The sequence below is a fragment of the Xylocopa sonorina genome, chromosome 16, assembly GCF_050948175.1.
Source record: "Xylocopa sonorina isolate GNS202 chromosome 16, iyXylSono1_principal, whole genome shotgun sequence".
Lineage (NCBI taxonomy): Eukaryota > Metazoa > Arthropoda > Insecta > Hymenoptera > Apidae > Xylocopa > Xylocopa sonorina.
Window position 1 is genome coordinate 3,472,300 of NC_135208.1, and position 14,429 is coordinate 3,486,728.

Below are 14,429 nucleotides of genomic sequence, written 5' to 3' on the forward strand. Positions count from 1 at the left end.
TGCACGCGAGCCCGCAGTCAAATCGATCAAATCGCGTTTATACTATTAAAACGTAATAGAAAGGAGCGCGGAAGGTGCACTGGGCGCGTTGAATACCTGGTCGAGCGTTCGAGGCTGGTCTTGGGGACGAAAAATTCGAGTAACTAATTTCGCGATAGTTAACATATACTTTTGTAACGTTGCGTATATATTTTATATAGGAACAACAATTTTAGACAATTTGTGCGTACGCGAATAACAAAACAAGGGAACTTGAATGCTTAGAAATATTTAAAAAAGAAAGTCACTCGTACCATTTTTCTTTTCCTTGCAATTTATACACTTTCTCACTAATTTCTTTTTTTTTAAAGTTTGTTTAATCAAAACATAGTTGATCGAGAAGAGAATAGGATGCAACTGATTCGCATAATTCTGATTGCCAAGACCAGCGAAGCACACCGCGAACCAAGGTTCGACCCAGCATCCCCCAGACACCCCGTGACGACTCGTCACACGTCGCGCAGTCCGTCGACAGTGATGAATGACTCGATGAAACGACAATGTTCTATCTATGTACAGTATCCTATATACACCACGATCATCGTCACCATCACCGAGGGGCCATCAGCACGTTCGCTCGTTCGCTCATCGCACACTCAGCTAGCCTTTACACTCTCTACCTCGCCCGTTAAATTACAAATCAGCCCCGTTCCTACAGATTCGTTGAGAGACACAACCGTCGGAAAGAGAACGAATGAAAAAAAAAAAAAAAAAAAAACAGAAACGCACAAGGAAGAAACAGATCCGTCTGACTTCGTCGCCAGCTTCCTCCCACGAACACGTCTCGAACACGTCCATTGATTGTTCGTTCGTAATTTAATGCCCACTAGTAGCCAGTAGTTTCGTTCGTTCGAGCCTCAGAAACACGTCTCGCTCTCTCTCTCTCTCTTTCTCTCTCTTCCCCACACCATCGATCACAGTTTGCTCATCTCGATAACACGTAATCGTCCAGCGACATGTCGAATGTCCTACAAGAGGTGCTCGTTCGTCGTGAACGAGTCGCTCGGGTCTCAGTACGGCCTCCAGACGTTGTTGTCCGGTCTGACCTCTTCCTGTCTCACGCTGCAACTGTCCGCCACTGCTCTCTGCTCGGGGCTCTCCGAGTTCTGGAACTGGTTCCCGTACAGCTGGGAGTAGAGGATGCTGGGCAGCACGCCTGGCGTCGGGAAGTAGTTGCCGTAGTTCTGGCCAAAACCCTGCTCCTCGTGCACGGGACTCTCCGTGGTGCTCGAGTCCGTCGAGAGGGACCTGGGCGACACGTAGTCCTGGTACCTCTGGCTGGGCGTCCCGGACATCAGGGTGCTCAGCGGGTCCAACGGGTCCGACTGGCCCGTCGTCGTCGAGTCCGGGACCACTGTTTCGTGGCGAAAACAGAAAGCTGCTGTTGCGTTTTAGAGGAATCTTGCGCCGCTCCAAGGAGGAATCGGTGGCCAGTGAGGGATGGAACGTGCAGCGGGAATATTGGAGACGATCACGCGTGTCACGATGCTGAATGGAATTGTTTTTCGAGCACTTTTCACGATATGTTTTGAAACCCCCCAATAAATCCATAGAAAAGATTTTCGAAGTTTGGAAAATTATTACTGCAAAACTAACAAAGATTATTCAAGGAATCTTATGTCATTAGAAACGTTGAACCATCCCCTATAAGCTAGTTTTTGTTTCGCGTCGATCGGATAACTGGTTCCAGAGATACGGACGTCCAAAGAGTACGATCATTTTTAATATTTCTCTCTATCGGTCCTTCTCGCATGGATTCGGTCCTCTCGCTCGCGCCGCGCGCATTGACTGAGTGGGCGGGCTAAGTCGGCCATGTTTTTTACTATTACTATCGTGCGTACGCATTTCCAGGAAAAAATGTGGGTCACGGCGATGACTGGCCCATTCATAAATTCGCTCGCGAGTCAGCGCGGCGCGCGTCAACTTTCAAGCCCTGTATCTCTGTAACCAATGAACCGATCGACGCGAAACGAAATGCATTTTAAAGCTCACGATCCCCTCTATCTTCATGGCGAACGGTAAAAATAATTTTTCATTCAGAACTTCGCACCAAAATGGTTTGAAGCCTACCCCAAGATTGCAACGAGTTTAGAAGCGAGTCGTGCGTAACCAATGACGATGATGGAGCTGAGTGGACGAGGATGGACGAAGGAGAAGCGTGGAAAATGGTAGCAAGTGTCAGACACAGACAGAGAGAGAGAGAAACTTACAGGAAGACACCGCTGAGAACGCATCCTGCTGCGCCGTGGATCCCGCACCGGTACCGGAAGTGACAGCGGACCCCGCCGTCGAATCGGGCGCCGTCGGCGTGTTCATGGACGCGGTGCCCGCGAAAGACGCCAACGCGGATGAAGGCGGCGGCGGTGGCGGGGGTGGCGGCGGCGGGGGTGGAAACGACGCCTGTGCCGCGCACGACGACAAAGGCCCAGGAAGGTAGCCAGCGTAGCCAGCCGTGCTTCCGTATCCCCACGAATTGCTCGCAGTCAGACCGAACTGGGACATGTCTGAAGAGATCGTGCTCGTTCGTTTATCAGAATCGAAGACGTTGCGTGTTTGTCTGTCGGCGGCGTTTCGATAAAATCAGGGTCGATGCGCAAGAAGGGAAATTTCGCACATCGTCCGAGATTCGTCGAGAGAAACGTTTCAGCTGGCGATGTTAATTAATGATCGTGGTTAAAATATCAAAGGGGAGAGTGTACAAATGGAAATTGGTTTGAAGAGGGCGATCGGATAAAAGCGAGACGGAAGACAGCACATGGAAAGCGGCAAGCCAACAGAGCGTGTAACCAACTAGCAAAAGCAAAGCCATAAGCGGACGCAGTTTCTCGTTGCCGCAGAAAACGTACGCAAAGGCGATTAAAGCCAAGCTTAACCTGCGGCTGGGAAATGGGCAACAAAAAATCGATGCGATGCGATACGAATCAAAATGCAGAGTCTGTCTACGTAAATATACAAAGCGAACAAACTGTTGTCTATATACCAAATTATTAAATTCAGGGGGTTTAAGGCAGATATTATGCTCGCAGCGACAATTTTCGTTGCTACTGCGGGCAGATTCTTGTAGAACAGACCCCGTACAGGGGCTCGACGAGCTACTTTTCCACCCCCGATCCGTGGCTGAATTTATTTCTGCGGCGTATAGGCAGCATCCCCGATAGATTTTCCAATGAGTTATACACAGGGTCGAAGGCGGGAAGCAGGGAGGGCGCAGCCGGACAGAAAACGATAGGGATGGCGGGCGCGTTCGAGATCAAAGGGTTGGTCATCCCCCGCGTACCTCCGGCCAACTCAAATAACCGGGAGACCGAGCAGCGCCGCTGAGCCGTCGTTGACGAGAGCCTAACCCTAAATAGTGCAAGCCAGCGTGCTTTCACGTCGTTCGTTCAATTTTCACCGGACAGGGGGTGGGCGAGTCTCACCCTCCGGCCGATATCGCGACTTAAGAAAAAGCTTTGATTAACGCGTCGCTGATTTCACGGTTTCCTCGTTCGCGAGAATTATTTTTCGTAATGCGACAAATTTGTTATGCTTCACGGAGAGTCTGACAACAAGATTCTCGATGGAACGCGTCGATCGAGGGATGCGACGAAATCTGCGGCAAAGATGGGCAGCGTCGATGGCGGCCGGGAGACGCTTAACGCGAATTATCGATGTCCGATGCGCGGGAAAAAAGTTAATAAAGGAAATACCCGGCATGCTTGGATACTTTATCGGGGAATTTTCCGCGTTATCGCGTTCGAGCCTGAAGGCGACTCATTAAATCTGCTCTCGTTCCACTCCCCCTGCGATTTCCCCCGCGAGAAGAGAGCGAGTCCGCGGACAAAGCGCGAGAATCTTACGATTATCAAAGCGTCGTCCTCGAGGCCTGCAGTTTCTCGAGAAAAAATCTGAGGCGAAAGGGATATGGAACCGTGGTAGCTCGCGAGAGTTCGCGAATCCGGTCGCAAACGTAGAGAGAACGCGCTGGTTAGCGGCTCGAAACGAGGAGCCACCCCCGACGCGGCCACCGCCGCTCCCGTGGCAACCCCTTTAATATAATATTTAATCTAGCTTTGAACAGGCTTGCGGTTTCTGCCTCTGGAGTCGAGAAGCTAGCTCTCGCGAGCCTAAACCTTTCTCTTCCCCTCTCTCTCTCTCTCTCTCTTGCTCTCTTCCTGGCTAGAACCGAGACCAGGAGGGTGGCGTGACGTTTGCTTGGAAATATTCCCAGCCGATGAACTTCCGTTTTCGAAAACGAATATCGCGTTTTACGCGTGGAGAGAGGAAGCTTTTCGAAAAAATTCTCATCTGAGATCTCTGCGTTTGAAGCGAAACCTAGTGCGAATCACATCCTTCGACTGACATTTAAAAAAGAGATCCAGGCAAGTGACAAGCGCAGACACTGAACTCGCACCGAGCAATCAGCTGGCGGGCAGAAAAGAAAGCGACATATCCGAGTTAGATTCGAGCAACATTCATCATGCAGATAAGCAGATTCGAATACTTACTCTGACAGTTGCCTGGCATCGCGTGCCTGAAAGAGGACAGCGGGTCCCGCGGCTGCAGCGGATTCGGCAGCGGTTGAAGGGGATTCGGCAAGGGTTGCAAAGGGTCCACCAGGGGCGAGGCGAAAAACGGGCCACCCCTTTGCGAGGCGAACGCGAACGCGTGGAACTGCTGCTGCTGCCCTAAAAGAGACAACACTGCGATCAACCGTGCGCCTGTCCACTGGACTTCCGGTACCTGCATCAATCACCCTCGCCGCCGTTTACCACTCCTTCGTTCGACAAAATTCCCTCAGAGGGAACAACTTATCTTGCTGTTCGATCTTTCTCGTAACTTCTCAAGCCTTTCGTTGACTCATCGACTATACATTTGTTGCATTAACAAATCGCTACTCAAATAATCACACGAAAAGAGTGAACATCGTTTACACCCTGAGTGAACAGAGAAGCGATCTCCAGCCGCAAACGCAACCAGCAGCAGTGTAACGAAGTTCAGCGAACGGAGAGGAAGATCCCAAGGGAGCCGGATCTTCGATCGATGGTCCCCGTAATTCTGGTTTTATTTCGTCCTGGTCATCTTGCACGAGAGCGACGGTTCGAAGCGCAAGCGGCGAAGAGGGAGGCGGCGGAGACACGTCGAGAGGCAGCGATTCGTTTTATTTCCCGGGTACGGTGTCGCCAACCCAATTAAAGACGTCCCAACAGGCGAGCGTGTCCTATCTGACGAGTCCTGCAGCGGGCAGCCCCGGTCGGGTTAAGCTAGGCCAGTCCGCACCACACGTGGACCAGGCCTCCCTACGTGGACCGTCGAAATCTACGCGCCACCGGGAGAAAGCACTGGAGACCAAAGCCAGGAGGGAATGGAGAGAGCGAGAGAGAGACCCCACGTCGTCCTGATAATCCAATCGAAGCCCTAATTCTAACTCGGCGACCCGAAATTCCCGCCGGTTTGCTGAATAGGGTACGCTGCCCGATCCTGGGGACACAATGGGGACGCGACGCCGGAATATGGACCGGGGCTAACGAGATCTATCGTTAAACGACCGACCGTGCGAGTACGTTCCTTCCTCCGTCGAAAGAAATTCTCTAACCGCTTCCTTACGTCAAACGTTTCGCAGGAATCCGCAATTTTGACCATCGAAAGATGGAAATTCGCTTCTTCGTAGTACGTTCTTGGTAAGGTTCTTCCATTTTTTTTTTTTTTGTAAACGAGTTAAGGATGACTTCTCGCGAACGACTCGGACCTTCTTCAGCCTCGTTGCTATCGATTTCATCGGACGACCCCTTTACGCGCGCAGATCGCGAGTGACTGCCAGGGAATTTCACGAGTGTTAGCAGCTGGCAGCGACAGCTCCTGCTCGTCTCGTCCTCCGCGTCGCCCCTCGATCGTAGACGACGCGCGGCCATTTTCGAGCCGGCCGTTTTCTAACAAAAGCGGATCCGCTCCGTCTACGTACGTGTGCATGTGCCCGTGCAACTCGGGATTTCGGGGGTTTCCAACTTCCGCCCGGAGGCATCCCGCTCTCTCGATCAATTTCCTTGGCCCCGCGTCCTCTTTCTGCGGCGGCCACCTTTGGCTACGGGACGAGGGTAGAATGTGTAATGAATTGCTTGTTTAATTAATTACGACCCTCGAGCGGCGCCCGCTCCCGTTCGAACGGACCTCATCCTCCGTCTCTGCGAGCACGAGTTTCTACCGAATAGAATTCATAGGGCTGATTTATTGCTGGCTAAGTGAAAGAAGGGTCCATGATTCACGGCTCGACTCGCGAAACTTGTTTGCAACCCTTTTCCTACCGATCGACAGCCGCTAAATGGTCTTTATTCGTCTTCGAATCATTCTGCGACGATCGTCAATGAAATAAACGCTGATTTCTTCGAGATGACAAAATAGATTGGATTAAAAGCTAGGGGAGAGGCTCCAGGCTCTAATTAACTAATTTAAGAAATAGAATCGGAAAGGGTTAACGCCGTCTCTTATATTCAGTCCGCGTCGCGATGGTCCCGGAGGATGTAGGCGTAATAAAATTAGGGTGCATGTCAAAGACGAGGAAGCGGCAGTTTAAAGAAACCTCGATCGACCACCCACAACTCGTAACCCTTTCATCTCGCGCCGCGTCCCTTTATTCTTCCGAAAACGCCCCTTTTCGGAACACGCTACGCGCCGCCTACTCCATTAAAATATAGGCCATCGCCGTGAAGAAGAAAACTAAAACGTCAGATAAAAATTTCTCCATATCCGTGTCGTCGAGGAACTTTGCGTGCACTTTCCAACGAAGTGACTTTTACGAGGATATCGTGGGTGGGCCAGGCAGACGACCGGATGTGATCGCGATCCACCAAGAATCTGAATACGAACCGGTTATTTTCGAACACCCGACGAGTGCATCCCCACAAGTATCTGACCATAACCAGTTGAAGTTGAACGAAGAAACACCCATCAGCACCCAAGCGTCCGCTCCCTTCGACGCGTCGCGTCTGTGCGTGGATTCGCCAATCGTTGGAGGCGGTAAATTTCGTAACCGAGTCTGGGAGACGTTTTCGACGCGAACGACGTCGCCGCGAAATAACCGTGGGGGTTTCAGGGTCGGGTAATTGTGCGTCTGGAAGGTGGCGTTCGCGGAGGCGCTGGCCACCCCCTGTCGGAGACGAGAAACTTGGTAGGCGTCGCACAATATATCCGCGGCTAAACGCCGCAGCCCTTTATCAATGTTATGGCGGCCGGCCGCGGTTATAAATAATGGCAATTGCGCGAAACTTAGCCCGGCGAGGGAACCGCACGCGCGCCCAGGGCCATTTCGACTCTGCGGCTAAAGCAGCCCCGAGTAGTTACGCGAACCGCGTTGGACCCTCGACGATTTTTTAGTAACCGAACTGTGCCGCGAGTGCTGCGAATTCTTCTTGGAAAATGGCTGCTCTTCAACCCCTGGTTGAAATCCGGCTAATCTTTGCGAGAGACGTTGAAATTTAATGGTTCGATCATTAATGCAACAAATTTTTAATTTATTCGATCTTCACAGCAAGAAAAGCAGCGAAAAGAGAGAAACCCTGGACGATGTCGAGTGTAGCTCGAGAAATGATAATCCCAATGGGTTCGTGAGTGTACTTAAGATACGTTCGCTAATTCTAAGCGCTGGTAAAATGTAGTATAAATGATAAATAAGGAACAGCAATGCTTACAGTGATACTCACTGGTCTTGGAACGCGGTTCCCGCGGCCCGTCCACGGTCACTTTGATGGCCTTCGTGTAAGTGGCCACTTGAGGGGGTGTGGTGGACACGGTGATTGTCAACGTGAAGCTCTTCCCTGAAACATGCCCAAAATGGGAAAAAAACTTCAACCACGAGTATCGGTCATCGAATCTACCCAAGATGTGCGAAAAATTGCTCGAATTCGAGCGCCACGAGTTCAAGTGACTCGATCGATCCTCTAAACGAACCTGACACGCTCCAAGTCCGATTCTATAGAGAAAATAGCGAGCTTCGCTATTTTTTAAAACCGTCACAGAGTGGAGTGGAAGTTTGTGAATGCGGCTGGCCCGACGAAACTCGTTGGTAACCGAATTAACCGTCGGTAATGTATCGAGGGCGTTGCGGACGGTGACGGTGGCCAGCCGACGCGACCGACCCGCGGGGTTGGCTGCTTCCGGTTATGTTAAAAAGCCTATTAGGGGCGTGACGTCCAAGAACGACCCTTTTTCCACGTCCAGTCAAAGTTTAAGAGGATTTCGCGGATCCACTTCTCGATGGTCGTCTTAATTTTCATTTTAAATTCAAACACTGGACAGCCTGGTAAAGACTTTTCACGGGTAAACGAATGATTCTAATTTTGGGACGATGTCAACGTTCGACGATGGAATTATTAATCGGTCGATTAACTTCGATGCGATGTCGGTGGCGTTGGTGTACGCGCGAGGGATGTTTCGATGAAACGATCGTTAAAGAGGGGACAATGTCGCGTAGAAAAAAAAAGGAGGAGAAAAAGCGGCGGCACGCGGAACACGGTGGTTGCACACGCAGAGGTTCACCACAATTCCACGTGTACCCTCTTTCACTCTTTCTCTCGCCCTCATCGGTTCTCACCCCCGGGTGAATCGCTGATCGCGTGGCTCTTTCTCTGTATCGCCCCTCCTGGCTCTACGTCGTTCTGAAAACGGATCACTATTATCATGCACGCTTCTGAATAACCCGTGTCGCTTTATCGAACCAGAGAGAGAAAATAAGAGAAGCGAATCGAGTTTGAAACTAAATCTTTGGTTTCCAAAACCGTCGCGTCACGTTAGTTAAACTTCTACTTAAGGTATGTAGAAAGATTGCAAAATAATTGCACGCGAACGAAAACCGAATTTCGAACGGTAGAATATTCTGAAACTAGCGAAAGTCGTGGTTCTCGGTTTCTGTAAGATTACCAGGAACGAAAGGCGAAAAGAAAGGGGTGGAGCACCGGGGGAATAATGGCGAGTGTCGAGCGTGGCCACACGGTGGTTCACCACGCGAGCTTCTCGTTTCCCAACGAGGGATCCCGTCAGTTAGTTGCAAGTCACGGCATCCACCATGGCCTGGTGAACCTTTTCGCCCATTGCTGGAGTCGGTTAGGCACACGTACGTATCACCCTCCGTGCCAGTCGCCGCGGAACCATTAAAACCCACCCCAATAACGCGATCCCTCGAGCCTCCTTCGAACAGCAATCTTTTCCAACTCGTTCGACAAGAATCCAGAGCGAAGAAATTACGACAGCGATGCATGGCAAGGTATCCAGTGTTCCTCTCGACGGAATACAGGGTTCAGAGTTAACGATAGCGCAATCGAAAGTGGAGAACGATCGCGAACGCGTAGGCGGTCGAATATGACGAATATTAAAGGGCCTAATTGAATTGGCACCGGGTGCGAATGAAACGAGATAGAGTGAGAGAGAGAGAGAGAGAGAGAGAGAGAGAGAGAGAGAGACGAGCGGAAGTGCATCGAGATCGATTCCCTGATAATGCTCGTTAGCATACGATTCTCCGGGAAAATACGGACCGGCACGTGTACACAACGCTCGCTGGCAGGCGTAGGCTGTCGCGGGGCCGTTGTCGAGCCAATTAATTAATTTCAATTTTCGCCAAACGAATCGCAAATGCGCTATTCTGCGCTGATAACGAATTGATTATGGTCAGGATGAACTGCCGTCAGCGAGAACCGGCCGACTTTCGCCTCGAATATCGTCGTCACCCACGTCCGAAATATTCCTGACACCCACACCGCGGACGGAACAATGGGTGCTAACCTGAAATCTCGATGGAAACGCGCGCGCGACGCTCAGATATAATCCCGCGGGGAACGGGAATTAATTAAAAATTTTGGTAAATTGGTTGGAATATTTTCCACCTCGCTGTTAATTCGGTTAGCCGCGGAATGCGAGATGGAAGACGTTAAAACGTGGATGTTGGAAACGATCCGGCGCTCGCGAACGTGTAAATATCGCGCGTTGATATTTGCGGAGCGCGAATCATTTTCATCGCTTTCGGTTGTTTGCCCTCGAAAAATTACTGCCCCGCGCGAAGGCGCTATTGTTAATAACGATCGAGCGCTCGAGGGGATTAATGTTGCGCCAGTTATGTTTGTCGCGCGTTAGCCACCCCCTTACAAGAGATATTCCGTTCAATTAGTCGATGCGGAAATAAAGTAGTCGAGGATAAATTTCCAACTCTCGCGCGTCATTACGCCGTCGTTTAACGGGGTGATAAAAATCGAGGGATTCCGCGAGGAAACGCGACACTCGAAAGCAGCGTGGTTCAACGCTTCGCCGTGCTGCGCCCAAAAAGTGATCTCGGTTCGCGGAGAACCGAGCGCGTTACCCAAGAGCCTTGTAATATCGACGATAAGCCATGGCCCCGTTCCCGCACGTTCCTCTGTAATGCCAGCTTCCAACGCGGCAAAGTCTGGATCGTTTCCACCCCCTTCAACCCTAAGCCTTATAACGAGATAGATCATTTGGGCGCTTATAGTTTCAGCCCTGCGAGCGGACGGGCGTCCTTCAAGTTTGCTCGTCGTCGCAGCCAAACCTATCTCTACCTGTCAAGCTGAGATCATTTTCATTGCTATCGCACGGATGTCGAGAGATCGACGACTTCGAGAGTTGGAAAAATTCAAAACAATTCGTTGCCACTTTGCAATCATAAAGATAAATGTTCCAAATTCTTTTCGAGATAGAACACGGAGCAGAATGCAGAAGGGGTGGAATGTTTTCGAGTTCGATAAACGCTGGGATCATTAGGGATTCGAGCCGTGGAGTTCGTCGCGAATCGGTCCTATCCAGGGAATATTCAAGGAGCCGGGGAGTCGCAGGAATCCTGACGAGAGACACTTCTCTTACATTCTTCATCCTAGCTTATGTTAATTCCGCGCTCGGCGAAAACAATTGAGAGCTAATCCCAGACAAATGACTGACGCGTTCCTGCGAGCTCGAGGGCGGATTTACCACCCTTCGTAGACGATAGGATAGAAAATTCGGGTATTTCATGATTTCCGAACCCCTAATCCTCCCTCTAGCCGAACTATTCGATCCTCTGCACCGTCGAATACGATACAAATTAAAAATGTCCTCCTCTCTTCGAGAAGAAACAGCAGAACTAAAATAAAAGATTCACAGACAAAGAGGGGGTGTCCACGGAAAAGTGGGTCGCGATGAACGAGCTAATCGTCAGGCGCGAAACAGCCCTGATGATGTTAATTAAAATCCAAGTGAAACCTCAATTAATATCAGCAGCCCCTGTTTTCCAAGGGCGTCGGCTCCTTCTATCAGCCCGTCCCATCGTTCCGCCGTGAACGAACGAGCGCTGTTCCCGAAGGCGAGACAACGAAGAAGGAAAGTAAAGAGGAGCTTGCTCGGCGGCGGTGCGGACAAATAAAACCCATTACCCACCCCAAGACGTCGTCGTCTCCACGAATTCGGCTGGCACGCCAATCAACGCCGTGGCTGCAACCCCTGCGAAACGTCCAATTTTCGAGACCCACCCCCTCCCTCCACCGTCACCTCGAGGGTTCCCAGACACTCTTTCTCGACGAGGAAAAACGAGGGTGGCCCACGACGAAGACGTCCGCGACCTACCCTTACTACGCGGTCCAATTCTTTGATTTCCTCGCTTCCCCTCCGTGGATGATTTTCTTGCTGTCAACGCGCGGGACAACTTTCGAGTTTCGTGAATGGAGGCGGAAAGGGGTCGCGACGGAGAGTTAATTTCGCGAGACTCCTGTTTATTCCGCGGCAGGAGACCGTTTGACTGTCTCGCGAGCGAGTATCAAGGGGCGAAGATGTCATTTTTCGAGAGTGCGTTATTAAATTTCCATTAAAATTTCGTCGACGATTAACGCGTTGCTTGAAAATCAGAACGCGAGGAGGAGAACTTTGACGAAAGTTCCGGCTGATTAAACACACTCACCCCTTCCGCTCCTCCCGACGAACCTCAGATCGTTGAACTTAGCCACCTGGTTCTTCATCAGGGCAGTCGAGTTTCTCAGCTCAGCACAGCAGTTCTCGTCGTTACCAGCACGAACAGTGACCAAAGTGCCATCGCCGACCTCGCCAAGGGCCACCACTTTGAACGCGACCGGAAGCGTCTTGTTCGACCGCCAGTGCGCCGGCAGAACGCTGCAGACCAGGTGCGGTGACCCTGAAATAGGAGTCACTTTTGAGAGATTACGAATCAAGGACGTTCCATCTCTCGACGTTGCTTTAAAAGGAACCACGTCGATCCCTCTTAGTCCCAGCAGCGCTCACCTGTTCTCACGAGTTCTCCAGGGTGCTCGCTGACAAAGTCGCCCAGCGTCCTCTCCGCCAGGATGTCGCTGGTCATCTTGGTGTAGGCATCGGTCAGAGGAGAGACGCCCGACTCCGGCGAGGCGGCAGCGCCAGGAGCCGAGGCTCCTGTCAACTGCATCCTGTCGCTGGTCCCGCCGCTCTCGCTGTTACCACTCGCAGTTCCACAGTTGGTCTCGTTGCTGGAACCCCTCACCGAGCCAGCCCCGCTTCCGGATACCGTGCTTCCGCCACTGCCGCCGTTGCAACGGCCGAATATATCCATAGGCAGTCAGAACGCCGGATGATACATCCTTCCATTCGGTTCACCGCTGGAGCTACTCTGGGTTCCCGTCGATCCTCGCGGGTTTCACCCACTTACGAGGGTCAGGCTTCGGGGCTCGACATGGCTCGACGCTTCCTTCCGCCTCTCTAAGATCGCCTCGTGCCTCCTCAATTTTCTCGCGACGTCAAGTCTTCCGTCAAGTATCTGAGAATATTCCAATAGTTTGATACTGTTTGATCCTCCAAATTCCGTTCGGTATCCTTTCTCTGCTCTTCGAAAACGAGCACCCTCGATCCCTCAGCTCTATCTGCAACCAACAAAATCCCTGGTCAGAGTCTGCAGAGGATCGACGGGGATCGCGAAATCGCGTTCAGCCGGAAGCGGATCGAAAAATGGGTTCTGGCGAGCGTCTAGTGGAAGGGTTGGTCCCAAGAGGGTTCGCCGCGAGGGGCGACGGCGGACCAAGCACCGTCGCTGATGCGACCAACCCTTCCGCTTCTAATCCATTTAACGACGGCACGCGGGGGCCTTTATCTTGCTCGCGGAGCCCTTCGACCGGTTGGATCGGGGCTGAAAACGACACGGTGGACTCTGCGAGGTGATCGAGCCGCGGACGATGGGCGCGCGGATACGGAAAAAGGGTGAACGGCACGTGGAGGGAGTGAAAGAGAGAGAGAAAGAGTCAGAAAGAGAGAGAGAGAGAGAGAGAGAGAGAGAGAGAGCGAGGAGGATGAAACGAGATGGGTTGACACCGACAAGAACGACTCGCACACTTTTCACGCGGCCCGGCTGGTGACGTCACCGTTCATTCAGTAATTTTTGCGCACGTCACCGGGGCTGACACACCGGATCCAGGTAGTTCCAGGAGGGGTTGGACCGGCCACGGTGGTGGGGACGGAAAAAATAGGGGAAAAAGAACGCCCGCCGGTAGCCAACCCCCACACGGACGGATCCAACCCCTACGCACGTAACAACCGCGTGTCAAAGTGCACGTGGCACGTTACCACGTTGTTCTGTCAATGTCAGCCGGCGGGATCGAGGGTCGCCGCGCGTCAGATCCACCACCCGGAGGAATTGAAATCGTTTAGACGCGAGAGCGTCGCCGGTAATCACTGCGACTCGCATCGCGTCTCATTAGAGAAAAGGAGGCTGTAACGAGCGACGTCGATCATCGACGGATCGCGTTTTTTAAGAACACAGAGAGGATCGAGGAGGACGCGTCTCGATTCGATTTCCACGGGGGATGACGATCGAACACTCGACGCGAATGGGAGATTCTTTCGAACCAGTTGTCACTGTGACGAGGTGGTATTGAGACACTGAACTGTTCGACGAGGATCCAACAGACGAGGCGAGAAGAACCTTACGAATCTTCCGAAAGAACGACGCGGCGACGGCTAAGATCCTCGCTTAACTTCGCATTCAAATCTCTTGCTGGGCGAGTGCCGTGTCCGCACATCCGGGGAATATATCGCGGCCACTCGCAGGAATATTCATTCGAGGAACTGTGCACCACGATTCTGAACCGATTTAACCGAGAACACACTTCTGAGGTCCCCTCTTCTTAATGAAACTGTTACATCAAACGAGCTATCTTCCTCGAAGCACCCTTCTTCGGAGGGCTTCTTTCGAAAGAAGCGATGAAACTCCACAACCTGTGTACGACCCTTCGAACAACCCCACTGAAAAAATTCACACTCACTGTCTGACTGCAGCAACCGACGGAGTACCAACGTAGCGCACTGTCTTCACCGCAACGAAATCACTGCGCTCGAACGTTCACAAGCTAACGTCGCCCACGAGAATCCTGCTCTCGATCACTGTCATCGTTCACTATCGCACA

The 14,429-nt window shown here is 51.7% G+C and overlaps 1 protein-coding gene across 5 annotated transcripts; it reads right to left on the reverse strand.

Annotated features, from left to right (window-relative positions):
• Nucleotides 1-952: 952 nt before the first annotated feature.
• Nucleotides 953-12,705, reverse strand: LOC143430992 (uncharacterized). Of its 5 annotated transcripts, none has more exons than XM_076907482.1 (6): nucleotides 12,283-12,705; nucleotides 11,945-12,175; nucleotides 7,716-7,829; nucleotides 4,527-4,706; nucleotides 2,250-2,543; nucleotides 953-1,417 (listed from the first exon to the last, which is right to left on the reverse strand). In XM_076907482.1, exons 1-6 carry the CDS (start codon nucleotides 12,584-12,586, stop codon nucleotides 1,050-1,052), a joined length of 1,491 nt encoding a protein of 496 aa, XP_076763597.1. In that variant the 5' UTR covers nucleotides 12,587-12,705; the 3' UTR covers nucleotides 953-1,049. The 5 variants fall into 5 exon arrangements, with proteins under 5 accessions (XP_076763597.1, XP_076763594.1, XP_076763595.1 ...); XM_076907479.1 differs by having other exon boundaries at nucleotides 4,527-4,721; XM_076907480.1 differs by having other exon boundaries at nucleotides 7,704-7,829.
• Between the last annotated feature and the right edge of the window lie 1,724 nt (nucleotides 12,706-14,429).

What these genes read in the sequence shown, in the direction of transcription:
- LOC143430992 (XM_076907478.1), bottom strand. Translation starts at nt 12,586, where the DNA reads ATGGATATATTCGGCCGTTGCAACGGCGGCAGTGGCGGAAGCACGGTA. An exon ending in CAAGACCAGTGAGTATCACT is followed by an intron (nt 4,722 to 7,703) that starts GTAAGCATTGCT and finishes GGTTGATCGCAG; the next exon opens with TGTTGTCTCTTTTAGGGCAG. An exon ending in GTTCTCAGCGGTGTCTTCCT is followed by an intron (nt 1,418 to 2,249) that starts GTAAGTTTCTCT and finishes ACGCAACAGCAG; the next exon opens with CTTTCTGTTTTCGCCACGAA.